This window comes from Melospiza georgiana, chromosome 8, assembly GCF_028018845.1.
Source record: "Melospiza georgiana isolate bMelGeo1 chromosome 8, bMelGeo1.pri, whole genome shotgun sequence".
NCBI classification, from domain to species: Eukaryota; Metazoa; Chordata; class Aves; order Passeriformes; family Passerellidae; genus Melospiza; species Melospiza georgiana.
In genome coordinates this window covers 30,359,818-30,385,303 of record NC_080437.1, presented here as the reverse complement: position 1 = coordinate 30,385,303, position 25,486 = coordinate 30,359,818, and the positions used below count along the sequence as shown (strand labels likewise).

The window sequence follows — 25,486 nt, the reverse complement described above, 5'->3', positions numbered from 1 at the left end:
TCTGTTCTCTCCTCAGTGCTTCCATATATAGTGCTTTTTCTGGGATTGGGGCTCTGTTATTTTATGTCTCTCTAACACATGGCAGCAGTATTAGAACGTCATTAGCTTCAAGATGCAGGTTTAGTTAAGCTCTCAGGCTTTAACATGAGTACTATTTTTAACTGAAATATGCATTTTTAAGTGTATTCAGAAATAAAATAATGCTGTTGACACTAATCAGGTATATAAACAAATCCATTTGTGTTTTAGATGGGGATGAAGAAACGAGTATATAAAAACAAAGAGCAAATATGTGTGGAATGGTGTTGATCTCCAGTCTCCAACAGGGCTAAGAAACTCCTCATCGGCCTGTTTGTGAGGGACACTGACTCTAAGCAGTTCAACTATCTCTCAGCATTTTCCTAGAGAGTTCCTGAATCAATCCTTCGAGAGAAAGAGTAGGACAAGACTGGGAAGCTGAAGGTTACCAAAGTTTTCTGCTCAGTTTGCGAAGCATTGAGGTTTGCAGGCAGCAATTAGCAATGCAGAGGTTCTGCACCCACAGCCCCAGTGAGTCAGGCAGAGCTGCAGTCATGAGCCAGAGCTGTGTTTGGGCAAGGAGGGGCAGAGCTGCAGTCCCCATGTCCCCACATCACAGAGTGACCAGTGGGCAGTGTCCTGTGTGGCACTGCTCAGCTCCTGGGAGCTGCACTGCTGCTGCTGCTGCCTCTGCAGCACTGCGCTGGCTGCACCCGCAGGGAGGGAATGTGTTAAAACATCAACAGTGTTAATACTAATGTTGTCTTGAAATGGGTTCTTCACTTACCCAGACATGTTCAACATAATTTGCCTATTTGGAAGCCATACATCACTAGTCAATTACTATTTCAAACCCATCCATTTTAGTCAATACTGTGCAAGCATCCTAGCAGGATGTGAGTTGGGATCTCAATCTCGAGATAGGAATTCCTGGAAGCAGTAACACTTTTTACCTGATCAGGCAGGAGTATGAATGTTGAAAAAAAGAATTTTTAAAAAAGTGTTGTAATTTTGATTACAGGAGCATTATAAACTCTTGATTCATCTCTTATCCATGTCCCTCCAGTGTCTCTTGGACAGTGCTGCTGGTGCTGTATAATTATTATTCTCCACTGCAGAATTGGCTGCATTTCAGTGGTGTGCATGTGTGTGAAGTGACTCTGAATAAAATAGTCTATTTAAATGTAAATAGTGTTGTCATTCTACTTAGTGAGGCTCACTCCTCGCTAATTAGGAAGACATTCATTTGACTTAAGTATTTGAACACCAAAATAATCAATTTTGTTATAACACTGCTTTTCTCTTCCAACTGTGTGTCTTGTGTACCTGTGCATTAACATATTTGCAAATGTATATACCAAATAAAACCCAATATATTCTGTATGTATTTGAGAGTTAAAAATGGAGCTAAGGAGAGCATTAGCTGATGCCCAGGTCACTACAGCACTCAATCAAATGCTGAGTAGATTTAAATGGGTTTCAAAGACAAGATAAACTTGGGCATAAAATCTAGATTCAGAGTTTTTTTAAGTAAATGGAAGTCAAAATATTGTGTTCAGTGTAGGGGCAGCATCTCAAAAAATAGACACAAATGCTGTTAAACATAGTTAGCAAGTCAAAATAATTTTATTTCCTCTTTGCCTTTTTTCAGAAAGAAACACATTTTTACATTTGGAAAAAAAAAGAAGTGTTGGCCATTTATGAGAGCTAAGGAAAGGTAACCAGACTAGTTCAGGAGGGGGATCTGTGGGGAACAGTGGGAAGCCAAGAACACTGAAGATGAAACAAAAATGAGTTTTTTGTCTATTGGCACGTGTTGGACGTGGCATAAATGAAAGTGACAGGTGATTTAGATGAGACAGTAGGCAGTGGTCTAATTTTTAGTGTGGTGTAATCTATAAATATCATAATGATCTCAGGTTAACAAACCCCCAGTTGCACTGTAGGTAAGTGACATATACACAGCTGATACCTTCCTTTTGTATTGCTTTATCTTCTGGGCGCACAGTAGGATGGGGACCATCATAACCATTATTAACTCTCCAGGGCAGTATCATTGAAGTGACTTATTTCCAAAGTATCTTGTTTCCCTTGATCCATTAGGTACACCTGCCCCAGTGCACTGGCTGGGCTGTCACTGTCTCCCTGTCACTGGCTCTGGGCTCAGAGTGGGACCTCAGATGGAGTGACTGAAACTCACATAACCAAATCCATCCACAAAAAGTTAGCACTGCTGTCCTCTTCACACTGTGGTGAATTTATTTGTATTCAACAGGATTTCACTGGGACCAACTGATAGGGAAAAGAGGAGCAGCTGGTGGTGGATTAATGGAATGAGGCTCATATTGTTTGGTCGATGGGCCAGATAATTGCCCCGAATGGTTTTCACTGGCAGCAGGGGAAGGGGGGCTGAGCTGGTGCCTCCCCAGCTGCTGTGGGTTTTACTGTTCTCTGTCTCTATTGCTCTCTCCATGCCATGATGGCACCCTCTGCCCCACCCCTGCTGCTGCTGCTGTCACTAGCTGAGCATCTGCCCTGTGTCTGTCCCTGCTGCTTTCACTGGGCTTTAGCCTCTTCTCTCTCTTGTGCTGGTGGACTTTTGTCATGACCAGTGAGACATCTGTAATTCTCCCATCTAGGAACAGTGGAGATTTCCTCTTGTTATTCTGGACAGATCTTTCCCTTTCTCAGCCTTTAAGTGTTCTCTGAGTTATCCCATCAGCTGCTCTTGTCAGACTGGGTTCACAGTCACCTCTCCAGCCCACTGTCCTTTCTCAGTTTCCTTCTGAAAGAGGGACACTGCAGAATAAGCAGGATACTTTTTCTACTAAGGTTTTATATACTTTGACTTTTTTTTTTCAGGTTATAGCCATCAAGAGCAAGCTGCTGTCAAAGATAAGCTAATATATACTCCTGCAGCAGGCAGTCAATGTGTGCAAACCATCCCTACCTACACTGCTATTGCTCGAGGCTGGAGTAAGCTATGCTTCAGCAACTCTTGAATTAACAGGTTTTGTCTGTCTGTAGCAATCTCCTGAGTACAACTCGTACAGAAATTCTTGGTCAATGATTTGGGGTGGTTTTTTGGGGCTTTTTTTTTTTTTTTTTTTTTTTTTTTTTTTTTTTTGCAATCTCTTGTTTTGTTTTTTTTCTTTCCCAAATCTGCGAATCAATAGAACGAGTTTGGATTTCCAGAAAATGTGTTTGGGTTGTGAAGAAGGAATATGAGGGGTACTAACTTAAAAGACACGAAATGGGAGAATGAGAGTCTTCAAGAAATTAAAAAGCCATTGTTAAGAGGAAAAGAGTAAATTTAGGAAGAAAACAGGGGAATTATGTTGCAGAAAGTGCTTGATAACATACCATGAAAAAATTTTAATGGGATGCATTGGGAATACTGAATAGCTGTTCAGAGAGGCTGTGGAGTTACTGAAAAACCATGTGAGTCTGATATCAGATATGAATACTTGCTTTACCACATGTATGACCTTGTATTTCTAGAATTTCCTTTCTGCCCTGACAAGGTTTCCTTCCTTGTCATCTCCTTTCTCTGCTTCAGCCTAAATGCTGAAAATCTGGGGGGCTTTGGGCAGACTTAGCTGAGAGGTACATAAAAGTATACCTCTATTGACGAAGAAATTCTTGGCATGTAGTTGAAACATTAAAATATGTGTTGGAAATGAAAAAATGTTGAACCTCAAAACAGGCACTGTCTTTGCATTGATAGCAAATAGTATGGCTGAGACTGAATTAGGACAAGATGCAGAAAATTAGTAACAATTCGGTAATATTTTGCAAGATCAAAACCATATAGCCAGTTTATTAAATAGTTCTAAAAATTCTTGTTAGTATTTCAAAATCCAGTTAAAGTTCTGAAGTTTTTCAGAAAGAAGGTTTGGATGTTTTACTTGATCCTCATGAAAGTTTGTTTCTTCTTAAGTTTTTTTTCCTCCTTCCATCAGACTTAATGTTTATATTACACTGAGTTCAAGTATCTTAGGATCAGCCTTAAATGAGACACAAACATTTGGATTTTTTCTCAAGCTCTTGTGAAATGACACATGAAACCAAATAGTACCGAAACATTCTTGTACATATATATGTGTGTACAAATGTGTCTGTATGCATCCATGTGAGGAAGACCTAGGCCATTTCAAAGTAAGAATATTTTGTGCAGTCAGTACATGTAATTGCAGAACTCCTCTGATTCTGGTCCACCAATGTAAAGAAAGCAAAATCTCATGTTGAATTTAGTTTCACCAAGTGTAGCATAGTGTGGTTAGAAAAAGCCAAGCCAAAGACCAAGCCAGAAATCATTGCTTGTCTGGAATCTGTGGTTGTTTCAGGTTTGGATGTCATAGATAAGAGCATATCTGGCCCCTTTGCTGTAGCTGGCAGGGCTTCAGGAGTAAAGCAGTTGTGAGCGAGCAGAGAAGGGACTTTGGAATTTCCTGCACTCCTGCTGTGTAGATTCAAACTCTAAGTTTAAATAATGGATGAAGCTAAGATTATTATAATTGATCATTGTATGATTTATATGGAGTAATTATAACTAGGTTGAGGAAGAATTTTCAAAAGCTAGTTTCCTGGTAGCCAGAGTCATTAAATAACAGTGTGCTGCCAAAACAAAAATTAGGTGGGAACGCAGCCACAGAATTCAGAATGTCTGTCCTCCACCTGATTTATGACTGCTCTGATGATGACACTATCAGTGGTATTTTCCTGTTACGAGCAGTAAGAGCTGTTTCAATTGTTTTTCTTATCTTTCTAACTGAGCTCCACATTGTTTTAAGTGTAGTCAGGCATAATAACTGGAAAACTGTAAAAATCTAATGCATAACAAAACGAAAAGGTGTAAGAGGTTGAAAAGGTTAATTAAAAGTGTAATGATTGCATTTACTGAGACAGTCCAATTAATCACTTTATTCCAGTGGTCATGTGATACAGAAACCATTGCTCCAGAAAACTGATTCCTACTGCTGGGATACATGGTCTGTGTTCATTTGAATTTGTATTTTTCTATAAATGGAAATTTAACTTTTTATTTTAAACTGCTTTTATTTATTTGAAATTATTTAAGTAGTAGCTAATGTTTAACCCTGTGTCCCCACATAATACACTCTTCCAGCCATGCTCCCTCTGAACAGGATGGGAGCATTGCCCCCTTGATACTTGCAGTCTTACAGCCCCATGGGAGGTTTGCTTACAGCTTAATGGGCTTGTAGGTATAGAAGAAATGAGGCACTAGAAATACATCATTATGTAATGTGATCTCTCTGAAACAGAGTATATGACCAACAAAGTGAATTTTCAAGTGTCAACAAGCACAGCTAAATGTGGGTTTTACCACGTCAACTGGAAAAAAAAGGCAAAAAGAACCTTGAAGGATCAATTACAAGGGTCATAACCTTGTATTATCTGATTTGCTGTGATATTCACACAAGCTTTATTGGAATGGAACATAAATTTGAAAAATAGTGAGATTAGAAAGGATTGCAGTGCTAGAGCAAAGAGCTCAAAGCTTTCTCCTGGCTTATTTTGCTGGGGCAGCACTTTAGAGGGAGCCCATTATAAGCAGGAGAATAGTAGTTATGTTAACATGGTAATTAATCAAGTCTGAGGAAAAGAGGAAACAAGTTGTGAATTCAATTCTGTAGTAATAAAAAGAAATGCTGAAAGTTGCCCTGTAAATTGGCATGACTTTGGCAAAACAGTCCCTCACTGTGTCTTGAGAACTTGTGAGCAGTAAATCACTTCTCATGGCAACCGTGTAGGTTTGAATGTTTTCACAGGTTTATTCTCTATTTCCGTGTCTTCTGGTTCTTTCCTAATTCTGTTGACTTAGTATTTAGCTAATAATAAAATACTGAACTGTAGAAGACGAGAGCATATGCAGTAACACGTTTGCACTCTATTTTTAAGGGGAAATTAATTAGAAGAACTCAGCTGAAACTGTGCTGATAGCCTTCCACATCACAAACCCAGCCTCTCACTTAGCACAGAGCATGAATTGTGTGTGGAATGACTGAATCCCTCACAAAAAAAAATTGTATGCTGTACATGGCCCCAGTCATGCATAATCCATCCCTGGTGTTAGTGTAGTGTAGATAGGTTAAAATGATCTTTACACCCTAAAACTCTTTAGGGTAGAACTGAAATCATTGGTGCAGTAATGTGAGAAACAGTGGCTGGATCAGATGCAACAACTGTAGTTTCTTTGTTTAGCAAGTCTCTGGCTTTATTAATGTGGTTCTGCCTCCTAAGTGAGATACTTTGGACAGAAGTAATGGTAGCTTTAAAGAGCCAAATTCATAACTTAAATTATTGAAAATTCAGAATAGCTGCAGTGAGCAAAATGACTGCGCTGGCATAAATGTAATGTAGAACTGCTCTCCTCAGTGCCATGTGGAAAATTAGGGACCCTGGCATAACCTTTCATGAGATTTGTAACAGAAATGAAAGGTGATAGATCAGGGTATTTGTGAGTGAGGACAGAATTTCAGCAGTGTATGTTAACACTGGGGAGCAAGGTTTCCTCTCCATCTCTGCCCTTGTGGAACTAAAATTTAAAGCAGATCACTGTAGGTTTATAAGACTTTCCTCTTACATAAGTTGTAATTTGAGCAGATGTCCCTCAGCTAACCCACAGGGCTCAGCCACCTTGGAGTTTTCTGCTCAGCTTTTCTCCATTCCTCCCCAGTAAAGAATTTAAGTGTTAAAGGAAATAGTAAGATATAATTTCCCCCTTTTTAATCAATACATGTGCAGCTTACGAATTGCAGTTTCACGGCAACCTTTATTTGCAGTGTCTGTGAAATGCACTAGGGTTAACTAAAGCAGGATCTAAGTCAAAATATAGGCAAGAGCTCTGTCGAGTATTAGAGCCCAGATCAAGTGGTGAACTTGGGCAATAAAAAATGCAGCATTTAGAGAATGTGGCCCCATTAGTAGAATTAAACTTCCAGGACAGATCAAGAGATAAATGTATCCACCTGAAAGTCAGAAGCTTCTTCTTTGAGGTGATACCTAAAATCCTTAGAGGAAGCTCAGAATCTTTATAAGGTACACAGAGAAAACAGTTTTAACAACAAGCAAACAAATAAAAAAAGGAACAAGAAACTCTTTACTGTGAGGGTGGCAAGGCACTGGAACAGTCTGCAGATTGCCCATGCCTGGAAATATTCAAGGCCAGGTTGGATGAAGTTTGAGCAACCTGGTCTGGTGAAAGGTGTCTGGAAATACAGAAGGTGAGCTTTGTTGGAAGGCTTTGGGCTGGAGGAGCCAGACTGAGCATCTGCCCACACAGCAGTCAGGGTGTGCCCCTGGGAACAGCCAGAAATGTCATGGGCACCCAGCACAAGGGGTCCTGGTGCTTCAGCCACTAAGGAAGGGGTCAGAACAGTCCTTGAGCAGGTGGGGTGTCTTTGCTCTCTGCTCATCTCTGCAGGATTTCAGAAAGCCTGGGAGCGTACCCTTCCTGGGGGTTTGGCAGTACCTTGGTCTGGAAGGAAGGCAAGGGGGTGTGCTATAGAAAGGGTTATGGATTTTTTGAAGGGATTAGAAGTAGGGAGTGCAAGTGGGATCATGCCTCTGCGAGCTTGTAGAGTCTTCTTCAGGGAAGGTTTCCAGTCATTGCTCTTGTAAGAGACGAAACTCTCCTTCCTGGGCGCAGGCCAGCAGCCAGCAGTCTGCCTCCCAGTGAGAGCTCTCATTCTTGGGCTGAAGCATCTTGCTCCCTCTTTGTTTTGCAATATGCACCATTTCCTTGTTGAGAACACTCTGAAGTGAGATGGTTTGAGAGCCCTTCTGGGAAATGAGAACAGTGTTTCTGAGTCTCTCATTCCACGGAAGGCGTTGAACCAAAGTCTGCAGGATCCCATCTGATGATTCACCAGTGGAGTCTCGCAGAAACAAACAAAGGCCAGGGTGTGTTGGGAAAGGCTTCAGACACAGCAGTTGTGCATAACGCAGCAGCTGAACACTTCCAAACATAACATGGTAGATGAACTCTTCCAAATCATGCCTGTTGGTTCATGCTAAGCGATTGTTCCCAATCTCTAAATGGCTTGGACAAGAGACACTGTTTACCTCCTCCAGTAAGTTTATGGGGTTATTCAGAAGAGAATTCTAGAGATCTAGGCGATTTGTGTGATCAACAACTTAATGACTTACCAGGAATGTAAAATGTTACAGCTTTGGTTTTTGGAAGCTGAAGTCTCATTTTGGGCAGTTTTTTTTCTGTATAGATCTTTCTGCTGCTGTAGCTTTGGTTGTACCTTTCACAGGCAGCAGTCTCATCTTTGTCACCTAGTGGTAGTATTCTGAAAGCTCTGGTCACAGCTGATAATATATTAGCTTTAATTTAAAAACTAAGTCACCTGCTTTTTAAGATTATGGAAAAGGTTTGAATTAGGCCAGCTGTTTAGTAAATGCTAAGCAGAAGAGAACTTCAGAATAACACTATCAGTCTCAGGATTTTTGGGGATGACTTTTTTTTTTCTTCCATTTGGGATTAGAAATAGTGTATTGAGGAAAACAGTAGTTTATTTTAACCCAGATAACAATTTTTCCTATGCTTTCCTTACTTTTTAATCTGCTCTTCTTACAAAGCCAAAGTACTTTGGTGAACCCCACGGCAGTATTTTTGTTTAAGTGGGATCATGGCCCTCTTCTTAATTTTGGTCAGGTTTTGGTTCCTGTATGCCATATTCTGCACCTGTGTTGGAGCAGGCCCATACCCATGTGGTCACCTCTATCACTTTGCAATTTTGCCTTCCATCACATTAGCATTTATTGCTCTCTTTACAGCATTCCCTTCACTATATCCACTAGAAAACCTACTAATGCTAATTACTTCCAAAAAGTAATGGTAATTTTAATGACAACCTCAGTAAATTGTTTTTTATATGCTGTAAGAAAATTGAAAACTAAATGTCCATTTTGCTGCTTAATAAGAGTCTTACAGAACAACTAATATTCCTTGTGCTCCTTCTGTCTGGTGGGAGCAGAAGTAAGAATCCCCCAGTACCCATTGAGAATCCTTTTTTGAGTATCATGGGGTTGGTTAGCAGGAGTTGAGGAGACACAGGAGTGAGATGGTGTTCACAGGGGTCTTATGTTGAGGGAAGAGACAAGGATCTGACTCCATGTTTCAGAAGGCTTGATTTATTATTTTATGATATATATTACATTAAAACTATACTAAAAGAATAGAAGAAAAAGTTTCATCTGAAGGCTAGCTAAGAATAGAATAGAAAAGGAAAGAATTATAACAAAGGCAGCTGTCTCAGACTCTGTCCAAGCCTGCTGGGCTGTGATTGACCATTAATTATAAACATCCAAGATGGGCCAATCAAAGATCCGCCTGTTGCATTCCACAGCAGCAGATAATAATTGTTTACATTTTGTTCCTGAGGCCTCTCAGCTTCTCAGGAGGAAAAAATCCAAAGGAAAGGGTTTTTCATAAAAAGATGTCTGCGAGACAGGAGGTAGAAATGAAATAGAAATGGAGCTGCAAGGAAAATAAAAGATGAAGAGGCTGTGAAAGAGGGTGAAGCATGAGGAAGATCAAACAGGGTAGAGGACGCCCTGTTAAGACTTGAGGAGCACCTCTGGATAAAAGACGAGGCTTTTTGGCTCTCTTTTTTTCTGTGGTCTGTGGGAGATGGAGTCCAGGACTGCTGCAGCTCTTGCAGTGTTGGGCCAGGATGGAATGATGCAGGAGGTGGCAAACATCAAAGTGATTGCACTGCAGTCCAAGGCCTGCTTTTTCACCAGTAGAATTGGTCAGAAAAGGTGCCCCATGTGCTCCATGTGCAGTAGGAGGGCTGGGGGTGCAGCTGAAGGCAGGTCAGTGTCAGTGCCCGCTGGGCCTGCCCCAGTTTGTGTGAGCTGCCTGCTGGGACGGGGGGTTTGGGCATCCCAACGCTGCTGCTGTCCCACCAAGGCTCAGCTCCTGGCTCTGCTGGGCTCTGCCATCCCTCTGCCTGCCCCCATCAGGGCAGCATCCCCAGTGCTGATGGAGGCTCCTGCTGGGAGGCAGCAGCAGCATCCTGGTGCCTCCAGCTCAGCTCTCCTGGCCCTGTGCTGCAGACAGGACCCAGCGCCTCGCTCACAGCCAGCAGGCACCACTCATCCCCCTGTGAAGTGACTGCCCACAGGTTCTCTGCTGGTTTGGCACGAGTGGAGGGCTCTGTGGCTTGGCAGAGATTTCCAGAATGGGCCCAGGCAAAGTGGGTTTGGGAGAGAGGAAGCTCTGGGCTGGGAAATGGTGGTGCAGAGAAATCTTGACTGGTCTCAGGCTCCTGCGCTGACTGCCCCCAATCCATATCCTAATGCCCCAAGAGAGGGCAGAACTGAAAAAGGATCTCCTTACACAAACCTTTCTCAAAGGATTCTGGCATGAAAAGTAGCTCTGGATAAGATCCATTTGCTTTTAAAGTAGTCAGTACCTGGTAAGAGCCAAACTCCTGCCTGTCTTAATAATTTAAGCTGTGCAGAACAGAAGCTGGGTGAAATTTTGACCTTATAAATTACTGCTGCATAAGTAATCCTCAGGAACACTCCCAGTGTTGTTAACTGTTTGTAGTTACCCCAGGACTTGGGAATAATTCTTCTTTTTTGCAATAGAAATAAAGCATTAAATATGTTGTAGACTGTCAATTCTTCATTCAAATGTGATTTAAAAGCTTAAGAGAAGTTGGTATTAATGAGAAGAGTTGGTTTAGACAATCTGGTTTAATTCAGATGCAGTTGATGCACCTCTTCTACATTTATTCTTGCTTTTAAAAGATAAAAATAATTTGTATAATGTTACAAGTATGCCAGAAACAATAGTTAGAGACATATATATCAAAATAGAAAAGGCAAGGGGCACAATACAGCCAGGACTGGTTTAAAAAACAAAACCCCCCAAACCAGTCTGTATTCAGAGTTGATGTGTAGAGAAATGCGAGTGTTGGGCAGATATAAATTGAATGACAGGTATGAATATGCATAACTATAGTTTGTGAAGACTTTGCACCTAATTCAACTTTCACCCAAGATAACTCTCACTGCTGTTTGCACTGTCAGTGACTTGGCTTACGTTCTGCCTTTTAAAAAAGATTGATTAACCTGTCCCTTCTGATTTTTGAGATGCTTGTATTCACAGTGCTTTTTAATTCTGTAGCAGCATATATGAATACTGTAAGCTGAAGTCTTTTCATATTGCAGTACCCCATTCGGAGCTGTTCCACAGAATTTTGTTTTAAATACTGGAATTCAGCAGTTGACTCCCAGGCACAAATAACCATGTAATTACTCTGCAATCACATAGTAATTAGCATATACTATTCATATATTACATAATTATATGCCCTGCAGATTACATAGTAATTATATTTGTACTAAACATATAATTCTATATACTGTATAAAAAAAACTTTGAGAGTTCATAGTTAATATTATAGCTGTATGCTAATGTAGTACAACATTTTATATAAAAATGTTATAATTTTATGAGAGGGTTGTGTTTTGGGTGTCTCTTCTCTTCTGCATCTGGTGTTGCATAATCTGTTATAGGCTGCTATTAAAAGACATGCTGGGCTCTTAATTTATAGTCAAATGTTGCATATTTACAGTTTTGTAATTTATGAAGATAAGATGCAAAAGTTGCCATTTTGTTGTGCAAGCAGCTGAGACTGGGAAGGACTTGGAGTGTGGTTGTTAAATTACAAAAGTTAAATGTACAAACACACTGAACACAGTAACAGCACGTTGCTAGAGTGAAACACAAATCTAATGCTCCTTAGCTCTGTGTTATTTTGGGGTAGGTAAGATGCATGGGACACTTGCAGGTGATCTGTTTGAGTAATGGGAAGTGTGTGCAAGGAGCCAAGGCCCATCTTGGGCACAGTGTGTTCCAACAAATGCAGCACCTCAGTGCAGCATCTCAGCCACGCTGCTCCATACTTTACTGCTGAGGAAAAAGAGAAAAAGATGAGTGGCAGTGAGTTGTAGGAGGACCCTGGGCTGAGTTTCTGGGTAAAGGTGAAAGATCTAGGGAAATAAAGCTTTCTGTAAGACCAATTTAGAGCTTTAGATAATTTAAAATGTTTTATCTTTGGCCAGTCCCCCCAAGAGGTTACAGCAGATTTCAGATATTTGCAAAATGTTTTGTTCAGCTTGCAAATTCTGTAGCAGTGGGAAATTAATGTATTTTCTTGGATCTCTGATGTTGGCATTCCTAACATCCAAAGCAGCATTACAATTATTCTTAATTGAATTTTGCAATCTGATGCCAGTTGCCTTAGTTTTCAAGCAAACCATCTATTAGGTTTTAATATCTGGGTAATGTATTGAGAAATTAAATGTGTAATTATAGCCTTAACTTATATCTGAGTTTAAATTTTACTATAATTTCTTGTAGTGTGTATGTGTGTGAGAAAGGGACATCCTTGTTTTAAAATGTTTCTTTCACAGTCACTTTTAATTTTATGCCGGCTTCTTCAAACCTTGTAAAGTTCATAAATTTTCCAGGGTTTTCAGGTGGCATTTGTAGATCTTATAACCATATTTTACCTAAGTATGGAACTTGTGGGTGGCCTTAGAGAGCTCCCAGACATGAGGCTGCACCTGATTTTCTTCCTGTTTGGGTGGGCTGTCCTCAGACCTCAAAAAATGTAGCACAGGGCATGCCTTCTTTACTTTGTGCACTATACACGGATTAATTTTAGATGATGTCACCTGGGGTAGGCACGGCATGTCATTGACCTTATTCAAGGGAAAGAACTGGGAAATGTCAGAGCTTTATAAAACCAGAGTTAGAAGGCCATGTTCTCACTGTGTTCTTATGCCAGATGTGTGCTTTTAGAGAAAGAGAGCTGTTTAGTGAGACCAGGTCTTAACCCAATACTCACCCTGCATGTCTGCTGTGAAGAGGATGAAGTACACCCTGCCCAGAGTGTCGTTTATTCTGCCCTCACAACATGCCCATGCTCTTGTTCACTTGTTCAACCATTACCCTAAGAACCAGAAGGACTGGTCCCCGTTCCTGGTACTGAAAGCTTTGTATGCAACAAGTAAATGTATTGAGGGTCTCGTTAACAGTGAAATAACCGCAAAGCGCGAAGTGCAAACGCGACGCCTTTCTCACTGCTGTTGTGTTGCTTTTTCCAGTGGAGCCAGTACTCTCAAAGGGGAACAATTGCTTGGATGCAGCCAAAGCTTGCAACCTAAATGACACCTGCAAGAGGTTCAGATCTGCTTACATCACCCCCTGCACCAGCAGCACGTCCAACGAGATCTGCAACAAGAGGAAATGCCACAAGGCGCTGCGGCTGTTCTTCGACAAGGTGCCCCCGAAGCACAGCTACGGGATGCTCTTCTGCTCCTGCCGAGACGTGGCCTGCACGGAGAGGAGGCGCCAGACCATCGTTCCCGTGTGCTCCTATGAGGACAGGGAGAAGCCAAACTGCCTGAATTTGCAAGAGTCCTGTAAGAAGAATTACATCTGCAGGTAAGGTGGCGCGCGGCCGGGGAGTGATTAATGAGGTACCAGGGAGAACTTGGTGGTGCTGATGGATTTGCCAGGGCTAAGGGTCGGAGTGCCCACGAAGGAAAGGGATGAGTCAGGGGAAAAAAGCAAATGCCTCTGACATCCTTAACAGAGTAACAAAAGCCCTCATTTGCTTACAGTGTGTGCCTTCTCCAAAAGTGGTCACAGCTACTCCCTCGCATTATGGAGGAGTCTTTAAACCCCCAGTTTAATTTTTACAGGTTTTTGTTGGAAACATTGTGTGTCTCTATGAAATAATGTCTCAGTATAATTTTTATGTCCCATTAGTGACCAGGTAAAAATAGAATTTTTATTACAATGGGATTTATTTTCATTGCCCATGTGAGTACTAATAATTGGGAATACAAGCTTCATGTTGGACTTTATAAATAGTCACAATGCACAGACTACTCATGTGTTTTTAATTAATTGGGAAAAAAAGGAGTCCACCTTGTAGACAGAATCCCACTGTCTTCATAGAGCTGTTTAGGTTTGAAATTGTCTCATCTCCCCTGCCCTGAGCAGAGTGCTGGGCTAATACAACTGGGGGGTCATTGATTCACTGACCTGATTCCCAGCCTCTTTCCCTGGGTGTTCTGGCAGTGCAGAGCCCTGCTCCACGGGACAAGCTGGGTCCTTTCCCCTTCTGGGGTCCCTGCAGGTTCTCACACAGAGCTTACTCAGTGGCAAATGGGCCTCCTCTGCTCTCAGGAAATGCTTTGCTCCTGCTTAGCATTGTGTATGTTTATATTAGAGCATTGTTGTGCTAATGTCATATTTATGAAGTCGTGCCCGAGAATCCTGCTCGTTTCTAATGTGTAAATTTCTTGTAGATTATCCAATTCTGTGAATTAGCAAACAAGGGAGATAAACACTATTGTAAAATGTCAAGGACACTGAAGATAAGATCTAAATCTTAATAAGTGCTTACTTATGCTTGGTAAAATATTTACTTTGAAGTTTGTTTATGAGATTTCCACTGCTGGTTTGAAGCTTTTTGCGGTAGCACTTCAGTGCCTGAGTGTTGTTCAGAGGTGAGCAGTGTCCTGTCCTCCATGGCTTTGGGGGAATCTGGAGACACATTTCCTGCTGGCCACAACAGGAGCAGATGTAAATCAGAGCAGTCTGACTTGCATTCAGCACCTTGATTGCTGATGCTGCTGCAGGTTATGAAAGCTGAGTATGTGTAGCCTTGGAACAATCAATTTTTTATTTCCATGTTGCTCCATTAGTATTTTTGCTTCTATGTGTTGCCTTCCCTATACACAGGTCCTATTAATTAGTAGAATTTACTGTGTTTTCTGCCAAACTGTCAGTGCGTTACAGTGCCAGTGAAATTGGAGAGATGATTTTATAGAGAGACTTCTCCCTGTTATTTGGGTTATAGTATTCTGGAATTACCTTGTTAAATTAATGCCATTACTTCTCTCATGACTGTGTTTTTCTTTGGTCAGCTTTGATCTAATGTTGTCTCAGCAGTTAAGTTTTTTATGGCATTTTGTTTAATTTAACTTCATGAGTCTGGTGTTGCTCTTTCTCCATTGCAACATTGCTGGGCAAAGCTTGGTAAAATCTCTGCCTGAAGTTGCAGCCAGCACTGATATGAAAATGGATTTATTTGTAAATGAATAGTGGCTTCCTTTGCTTTAGAACATCAAAATTAAAAAGTTTTGGCTCTTCCAAGGCTCAGTGAGACCTGGCTGTGAGGGTGAGGAGCAGCACTGGTAAAGGGAATGGGTGGGCAAATCCCTGCAGGATGTAGGGCAGGCTCAGTGTGGGCAGACTCATTTAAGTCCTGTGGAGGTAAATCCAGTTTGGTGCCTGTCTGAGAGTCCTCTCACGTTGTGTTACAGCCTCCTGGGCTCTCTAAACTGCTGATGGTTTGATACCTTCCCTCCCTGCTGTCATGGAGAGGAGGAATTGGCACCAAAGCTGTCCCAGCCTATCAGGCAATGAAAGACATTTTGTCTCTGTGACTTGTGCACTTAGAGGAAATTGGTGAGATTTGTTCCTCTTGTCCTGCAGGAAAACAGGGACTTGGGCAGGGCAGGAAAGAAATGGGAGATGTCCTTGCTGTTGTAACTTCTGGCACTGATGAATATCAGTCCTTATAGTAATTCCAGATATGTTTAGAATAACTAAAAGCAGTAGTCAGTAGGTGTATGATTCTGACTCTGATAACTTCTGTTTCATTTTGAAATCAGAGAGAGTATCTAAATGGCAGAATAATTTGAATATATGGTCTGCCTACTGTGAAACCAGGTAATTTAGAAACTATTATTTGCATTCCTATTACACCTATTAAAGCCTTTTCGTAATACTAGGGGTATTATGAACAAGGGGTGCAGGTTCTAAAGGTTTTCTGAAAATATGTTCATAAAATGGTTTATGAATGCTGCTTACTCAGAAATACAAGATTTGAATCTGCCTGTACTCTGTATAAAACATCAGCTGGGACTGTGTAAAGTATTTAAACATTCAGTTTTGAACACTCTTTAAAAGCTTTATGCTGGTGTACATATCACCAAATCTGTTCTTGAAGCAGAGTTAAGAGCAGGGAAACAATCTGGCCAAACCACAGGCACCACTAACATGGCAGGATGCTTTGCTTTTTTATTATTTCTTTATTCAATTCATTAATCTGTTATATAAGAAATTCTCAATCGAGGGATAAAGAGACCTGAAATGTCAGGAAATGCAAATAAGTTCTGACTTATGTAAACAGTCCTAATTTTCAACTTCATCAGAATGCTGAATGGTTCACTTTCATTGTCATTTGTTTGCTGCCTCTTCTTGAACCCCGTCCTTATCCAGCTTTGAAACAATTGTAGTCTCTCAGGCATGTCTGTCAATGCTCAGTGAGGAGAAAAGCAAAAAAAGAAACCAAAGAAGAAGCCATTAGAGTTCTTTTCTGTTGTGAGCATAAACAAATCTTCTAAGAAAAGTCAGTGTCCCATCAAAAACTTTCACCAGTGATGTCCTGGAATAGCAAAAACCTCTAAAGAACTTTGTGATCTGATCACTTCAGTTAACAATTACTCTTCAGAAAGCTGACTGGCATGTTTTAAGAATATCATCCTGCTGTAAATGCAGGGCAGGGTGCTTCATATTTGCCACTATCACATTTGACAGTACTGCAAATACCATTTTGCTTGAGTAATGAAAGCGTGAGTCATTAGTTTGGTCTTTTTAATAACCTGTGTCTTGAATTTGCATACTTGGGATTTTTTCTTGGATATGTTTAGAAGACACTGACCAGAATGATAATGATACAGACACATTATTTATTGAAATAATGCTGTCAATCCATTCATGTGCTGCAAAGATCAGAAAAGAAGGGCAGCATCTTTTTGCTAATAAAAGAAACTGTTGGGAGCATGTTTCTTGTCCTTCACAATAATTATACTCCAAATGACTGGTCAGATCATTGAGGTCCATTTTGAAGCTCAAATAGCCCTAAAGTAGTTCTTAACTAATTTCAGAAGACAGTTATCTTCTTAATTTTTTTGCCTTAATTCTGAAAAAGGTACATATTGCTCTCTGCAGCTGTTTGACACTGAAAAAAAATAGAAAAATATGCTTAACATGTTTAAATAACTTCTTCATGTGGGGTAGGGGAAGGATAATAATGAAATATTCAGTTAGGTTCTAGTACCTGGGTCATCTCCTTGAAAATACAGTGAGAAATGTTTCCAGCACTGTGTGTTCAGAGAGTCAAATCTTTATAAATGTGCTTTCATTGGTATGTTCTTACTTGTTGACCAGTTTTTGGTTACCTGTCCTATCCAATCTTAATTTTGTTGCAGCCACCCATTCAGCTCTGCATGCAGGATGTCTGATCTGCAGGTATCAGAGCATTCTGTGGGGATATGCAAACATTGTTGTCAGTGCAGAGAAGAATTCATCCACTGGAAATGTTAGAACAGAAGCTCACCTGCTTGCTGCGCTTCCTAAAAACATCAGAAACTTGCCAAGGAAAAAATTTTCCTTTGTGATACTCTATTGAACACTTTTAATGGTAATTTACTGTGGAGAGGGAGTCACTGTGTCTGTGCTCCTTTTCTGTGAGGCATGTGAAAATCTGCAGGTGCTTTACACCTGGGACCTGTTGGTGAAAGTGGCTGCTCTGTGTGAGTCCTGCGCACTGCTCCTGCAGCAGAAGCTACTGCTGAGTGCAAACCCTGTCTGCACCCTTGTGCTTCTGCACTACAGACAGGTGTGTGGTGAGATGTTATAGATGTGCAGGCAACCCTTTTGGTCCTGCTTCAGAATTGCTCCAGGAGGGAACAGTCCTCAGTTCCAGGATTAACAGGGAGCAGTGCACTGGATGGATGTGCAGGAGGAGATGGAAGAGGTGAAAAAGAAGTTTGCCCTTTTCTTCACATTTTCTATTCCTTATACTTCTCCTTCATTTTTCTCACTTTTTTCCCATTGCTTTTGCCCCTCCTACCTCGTCCCCTTGCTTAGTCTCCTTTAATCTCCTCTTCCCAGATCTTGCTGCAATTATCTGACTTTCAGCGCCTCTGTGACACGTTTGAATTCCATTACAGCCACTTAGGGTGCCTCCTCTCTTCACCTGCTTCTCTGCATGTTATGCTTTTCCTCCCTCAGTATCCTGCCACGGTCCAGTGATCATCTGTAATTCAGCAAATGAGAGGGAAAACAGAGGTGCTGCCTCCCTTTCTGAGCCTTGGAGCTGATCTTGGTGACAATTCAGCTGGTCAGATAAAAGCCTGAGCGCTCACTCTCAGCCTGGCTCTGGTTTTGCATGTTAAAAGGGCACTTGGTGGGTGTTTTTATGAAGGACACAGTAGCATTGCTCACTTTGGGATAACAGAGCTGGGTCTGAGTCCCTCTGGGGCATTTATATCGATTTGGCACTTGGGGCACTCTGGCAGCTCCTTGAGATGATCAGTTTGCTGTGGTTATGCAGAACCAGGGCCACAGTGTAGTTTGTGTAATGCTGTTAAGGACATGAAGAAAAGGACACTCTTGATTTCTAGAGAAGTGCAGGGTGTGCCTGCATTGTGTGTTTGGAGACTGAGTCAGGGACTGGGTGCAAAACCTGATTCACCCTGCAGAAGGTGTAGGATGCTTGCAGTGCAGTAGGGTGAGCCTGAACTCTCTGCACCTGCACTCAGGAGAGTTCCTGTGTCTCTAGAGTACCAAGTGGTGCAGAAAATATTGTAAATCTGCTTTTTGGCCCATGCCCACAAGCTCACCTCACATAGCCTGAATTTGGAGAGTGATTTTTATACATATATGTATATACAGTCATGTAAATGTATGCATATATGTCTGTGTTGCTGGAGGTTTAGTTATTTAAGTGGAAAGGAAAAGACAAAACAGGTGTTCATTAATTTTAATGAACTAATAGTGAGGCATGGTGACAGTTCAGAAAATTCAAGAAAATGGGGTCTGAGGGGAGGTGGGAAAGAAGGTGGAGTATTCTGCAGGGGAAACTTGATGGCATTGTGGAATATGTGTGTGTGGAACTGCTAGCCTGGAAAAAAATATTAATGCAGTCTCTGCAAAATAAGCAAAAACCTTTCAAGAAAGGCAAAGTAAAGATAGAAAATACTGCAGTATTGTATTATTTTCTTCCCTTTCTTTACATGATTCATTACTTTGATGTCTTCTGTTAGCAGAGCAAATAGACATAATATTGCTGTCCCTTCCCCCTCAGAAACAAAGGTAACTCCAAATTTCTTCCATCTGAATAAAACTCAAAATGAATCAAGCAGTTCCTCCTTATAAGGTATCCATAAATCCCTTTGGAATCAGAAAAATCCAAACATCCTGCAAAACAAGACTGCTTCATCCCTTCTGAAGTGTGCGTGGATCTCATTCTGCAGTGCCCAGATCTGCTTGGCTGGCCCTCATTTATTCTCTCTCTGGTCAGCCTAGGAGGGGCTTGCAGATTAAAAGCTGGCTGGGTGATTGACATTCCTCCAAAAGCAGGGGAGACACGAGGATGCAGTAATTAGAAAAATGGCTCAGCTTCAGTCGTGCACCCAACTTTGCTTGGCTTTGTGCTGTAGCAGTGAAGAGAGTTCATGCTCCAAGAAGCAGTAACTAGACAGGATTTTACGCTGAGGTCCCTTGTCAGGCAAGCTCAAACTCTCCAGGCAGCCTCCCTGCAGTCTGGTAGATCCTCTGCTGATCAGGTTAAAAATAACCTGTGGCACTGAATATTCCATATTACCTCTCTGCAGGGCTGAAGGAGTGGAATAAAGAGTGTGTGTCTGAGCATGCAACAATCACAAAATAAACTTGGATGTCAGTGATTCAGGTTTTATTGGCTCTATTTAGATACCCTGCTTCCATGTCAGTCTCTTTCTAGGAAAATGACTCAGTGAGCTGAGTGAGGTACTTGTGGCCATTTCAGCTCCAAAAACTTGGGGCACTTGTATCTAAATCCTTCAGAGAATTGTTTAGCTTGGAGAAAACCATTAAGAGCATCAAGTCCAGCCATAAACCCAACACTGCCAAGCCCACCATAAACCATGTCCCCAGGTGCCACATCTACAGGTCTATTAACCATTTCCAAGGGGTGGTGGCTCCACCACTTCCCTTGGCAGCTGTTCCAAGGCTTGAAAACTCATTCTATGAAGAAGATTTTCCTCATACCCAATCTAAACCTTCTCTGGCACAACGTGAGGCCATTTCATCTCACCCTGTCACTTGTTACTTGGAACAAGACCTTGCTACAGACTCCTCAGGTAGCTGTGGAGAACAATAAGGAGCACTCCCCTGAGTGTTCATTTTGTGTGAAAACCCTTATTTTATTAATTTAAGTGGAAAAGAAAAGCTTCCTGTATAATTTAAGAAATAAGAAGACTACAGATTTAGGAACATGAGCCAGGGTGGGGGTTACAGCAGGGCCATTTTGTTTTGTTCATTTATCGGGGCAGGGGGGAGAGATTAAACTACTTATGCTAATTAAGCAGTTTCACACGTGTTTAGTCAAAAATACTGAAATCCAAGACAGTTAAATTTGGCATTAAATTTTAATAGAGATCTAAATTTGAAGCTACTCATGTCCTTACAGTTATGCAAGCACTTAATTGCTTTGCTGGATGGGGTTCCACCAGGAGTACTGCTACTGCTGACTTTTTGTATTGTTAGTTGAGAGACTTCTGTAGAAAGGAGTTTAGCATCCACTGGTTTGATGAGTAGCTTCTACTCCCTGATCTATTAGATGTAGAAAAGTGTAGAGAAGATCTGTCATGTACACCCAGACACATTTGGCTAACTTGCTGTTTCTGAGGCAAGAAAGGGTATATATATCATAAAATAGCATTTTCTTTAATAAATCAAAATGCTTTTTTCATTTACCTCAAGCCATGTATATGCTACAGGCAAGAAGCTGCTCTGTGTTTAAAGTAAATAACAGATCTATTCTATCAAGTCCATTCCCAGTGTACTTCCTCTGACATCAGTGACTTCAGTGGATTTATTCCAGGGGTGATTTTGGCTCTTCCTGTTCTGTGTAGGTAAATCTTCAGGCAGTGCTAATTAGGAGAATGTAAACTGATTTTACCATTCCGTTATGCTGGACTTTGTAAAGGTTATTTATATCATTCTACATCAGGGCCCAGTGAGAGAATATTTCTGGTGGCAGTTCATCTGTTAAAATAGCTGCAAGAAAATGTAAGCACTGGAGCTAAAAATAAAACTTTGTTTCTCAACAGAGCAAGTGACAGCCACATGCATATCTTCAAATTTGAGCATTCTCATGTTTACTGAATAGAAATTACATTGCTTTAATTATGTTAATAATCACTACAGTGTTAGTGGAGTAACTCCTCTAAGTGGAAGCGAGATGTAAATGTGGCAGTGCCTGCAAAGACTTCTCAGCAGAGGTGCTGGTTGTTTCCTGTGCTTGTTTCCTATGCTTTAATGATCTGCTGGCTTTAAAACAAGTGACACAGAAGGGGTGTGTTTCTGGTGTGTGTTTACTGTTGATGATAGATTTTCTGAGTGAGCTGACTGTGACCCTTGTCTAAGGTTATTGAGATATGACCTTACATCAAAAGATGTTTGTGTTACATTAATTTTTTTCCATGCACATTCTGTAAACCATTAAAGGAGGCTTTTTTATTGTAAAGCACATACTACTAAGAATCTGTGAAATTCAAGCTTTATTTGAATATTATTATTTGAATATTTAGTTCACTTTTGTTCCAGTTCAAGCATAAGTCACAGTGGTTGTCCTCTCAGTTATGATGCTCCCTTTGCCAATTAGCCATTATGAAAGGCTGGAAGTGCATCTCAGTAACTGGCCATCATGCAGCATTGCAAAATATTTTTCAGAATGAACAGTTTGTTTCAGAACAACCTCTGTAAATGTCTGGGTGTATCACAGGTTGTCAACTCCTGGCCTCACTTTTTTTATCTGCCTTGTGTGTTCATGTTTTTTTGAGTGGAGTCAAAAAAAAAAGTTCTAAATCCAGTACTGGGAAAAATGGTTTGTTTTGCAATTTTACACTACAAATCAGTGTTCCTGTACTATCATTATATACCCATATTACTTCTAAAAGCAAGTAAAACATGTTGAATAAGATCAATGCTCTCTTGGCTTGCTGCTGCCAGAACTTCTTGACTTGCTGTTTGGTGGGGCTGTTTTGTGCATGAAAAAATGGATGCACATAAAAAAGACTCTACTCTGCTTTTATCTTCTGTATTTCTGATTTCATATTTGTTGTCTTACTCCAAGAGCAGAGCAGTATTTAGAGTAGCTCCAGGATGGGTTTCAGCCATGCTGACTGCCCACAGTCCCTGCTCAGCTGAGTGCAGGGACACTCTGGGCATTCTTTCTTTCCCTGATCCACCCCTCTGACAGGGGGACACAGAGTTGTTACCTTCAAGAATGTCACCACACACACCACTGAGAGATTTTCAGAGGCAAAGAGCATCCCTGCATAACCCCAGGAAACCTGATGTTCCACTACATCTACCAACAGAAACTTTTCTGGTGAGGAGAGAACTTGTATTGTACTTTTTAGATTATTTTCCATCTCCAAACTCCCATCAGTTTCATGCTTGAGCTAGTAACAGTCTATTATGGTTTATTCAAGTGGTTGCAGGGAACATTATTGCCATGGATGTCTTTCTCAGGTACTTGGGAGCACATCCTTTCAGTGTGCACTCACAATATAGTTATTCATAAACACTGAGGCGTCCATGCCACGCTCAAGGACTTGCAGTGGCACTGCTTTTCCTTGGCTTGCTTCTTGAGAGTGACAGTGATTTTCTTAGGTTAGCAGCCTGTAATTCAGACTATTCTGCTCGCCCAGCTAATGAAGTGAGAACAGCTCTCACCATAAAGTAGTTCTTCCCTGAGTAACATCCTGTCAGGAGACACTGAGGCTTGGGCATCTTTAAAAACGCCAGTCATTTTTATTTAGAAGCTTCAAATTAAACAGCATAAAGGAAATTAAACAAACAACATACAAATTCATGATAGCTGGAAAGCAGCTGGTGGGTTTGTTCATGTTATTGGAGAGCTTTGGTACAGACACAGGTAGACTAAATAGAAATCTTAGCAGCATCCCCTGATAAAATCACTGGCTGACAATTCAGCCTGTCATTTTGTAGAGGGCTCTGACAGAAGTGTTTTCTTTGCAGCTGGGAAGACAGAAACACATTATGAATGCTTAAGGTCGATGCAAGGAAACAGAGCCCTGCAAAACATATTTAATATAGGTTTGATTTCCTGTGGAATGTTTTCCAGATGTTCTCTCCAACAGGCCTCTAAAAAATGATGTGAGGTAATTTTTTTTTTTTTTTGCAAACAGAAAGAGAAAATTCTGTTTTGTGTCACAGCATCTGAGAATCACTGTTCTAATTCCTTATTGCATTACCTTGTGCTCAAGATTTTCACCATATTTTTCAAAATTGGTTTTATTACACAAAAGGTCAGTAGTATATAAATATTTATATAACCCAATTTCAAATAAATCATACTTGTTTAGAATCACATTTGAGCTTAGTAGTTTCCCTTAAACCCAAAGGAGACCTAATATATTAAATTAAAATTACTCTCATGCATGATCTTGAGTCGCTTAGAGGATTTAATTAACATTGATAAACTATGGCATTAATGTTTTGTTAAGTTCTTTTGATTTTCTGTAGCAGATACTGTGTAAAAAGATCTAACTGGTCTCCACCAGATGATAGGAGCAAAGGGAAAGGACAATATTAACAGAAAATGGTATAGAACTTATTTTATTTTGCTTTCCACAAAGTGTAGTAAAAGAACATGAATGTAGGGTATTGATTATCTAATAGAAGAATAGAAAGAATACAATGTTTGTACTTTTAATTTTAAAATACAGATATGCATAGGTGGAAATGCTTTTCATTTTGCATGACTGAATTTCAAAGAGTTAGATCTCCATTTTCTGGGGTGTTGAATGTCCCGGAGGCACCTGGTAAACAAAAACCCTGAGCAGTGACATAAATGCTGGCAAATGTGGAGGGGACATGGTAGGGGCAGAGAGCTGGGAGGAGTGTGGGTGCTCCTCTGGGGGGACCAGCCCTGGTGGCTTCGTGCCTGTGCCTGATGCTCTGAGCGAGCCCTGCTGCTGCTGGACGGCATCTCAGTGAGTCTTGGGTGGTCCCTGGTGTTTGTTCCTGAGTCTGGTTATCCCACAGTCCAAACAGGCTGCCTCTCTGTAATTGGGCATTGTCCATGTTTTGCTTCCAGATGTACAACACAGTGTTGAGAGGCAAGCTGAACCCAGAATCAAATATTTGCTTGGGTTTAGGCTTCCAGACATTTAAAATAACAAAACAGCAGCAAAACCAGATAAAAATCAGCTTATTTCAGTTAGTAGCTGGTATTTGGGATCTAAAATCCTGTAATGGTTTCTGCCAGTGTTGGAAAAGTTTTGGATCAGCTCATGTGAGAGAAACTGCCTTCAGTACTCAGGTCTTGGGAGGCAAATGGTTTGCCAGGAGAAATTTACTTTTTTAACCTTCCCACTCCCCAGAAGGTACAAAGGCTGAGCTGGATGTCAGGATTCAGCATAGGATGGGGACTTCCTGGGGCCTCCAGGGACAAGCAGGACAGAACCTTTTAGGCTGGGTTCATCTCATCAGCCCAGCTTGGGAGTGGGACATCTCCCTGGGGACAGGATGGGACATCAGCCCGTGGGCAGAGCTGGCTCCATGGGGCCCATGGCTGGGCAGGACAGGAGCATCAGTGACTCAGGGCCTGGGATCTGTCATTGTTTGAGAAGGAGGGTAGCAGCCAAACACAAACCAGCCTTTGCACTGGAAAAATTTAGTGGGGTTGCTGTTTAATAAATATATGGGAAAGTGACCTCTTAAATAAAAATGTTAAAATTTGTAGTTGCTCACAGGTACTCAACAGTGTGTTTAGATAGCTAAGGAGGTGTAAGATTTATTAATATTGCACAGCTCTAGTGTTCTTTAATGAAAAAAAGATGGGTCAAAACTACTTTACTATGTGCAGAGAGAGTAATCTCTCGTTCTGAGGCTTTTTTCATCCCCCTGCTTGATAGAGTTGCTTATGTGGCCTTTGCCTCATATTCTCACTGTTTATGAAAGAAAGAGAAAATGAAATGCTCCTCCAACAATGAAGCCATTAGTTAGGCCACATACCAACCCTTGTAACCAGCTCTTGCATCCCAGGAGGAGCAGCACCACTCCAGCTATAGGGGAGTGACTTGTAGCCAGAGCAGGACACTGCAGTTGACCCCCACGAAAGAAGAACAAGTATTTTGACTTGTTGTTTTTTTCTGTAATGGTGCCATTCATCACCATGACACACATTCATTGACTTAGTCTGGCTTTTTTCAGTGTGGGATTTATACCTCTTTTCTGTTTTGAATATTGATGCAGCACTTCCCTTACGTGACTGCACTGCCAAATGGTGTCTAGACGCTCGAGCAGCTCTGACTA

The 25,486-nt window shown here is 41.1% G+C and overlaps 1 protein-coding gene across 1 annotated transcript in view; it reads left to right on the top strand.

The window, feature by feature from the left end:
- Window positions 1-25,486, top strand: part of GFRA1 (GDNF family receptor alpha 1) — a 132,611-nt gene that overhangs the window by 69,488 nt on the left and 37,637 nt on the right. Inside the window, exon 4 of the mRNA XM_058029607.1 lies at window positions 13,177-13,516. Coding sequence (XP_057885590.1) covers window positions 13,177-13,516 — 340 coding nt within the window. The remainder of the gene's footprint in view (window positions 1-13,176; window positions 13,517-25,486) is intronic.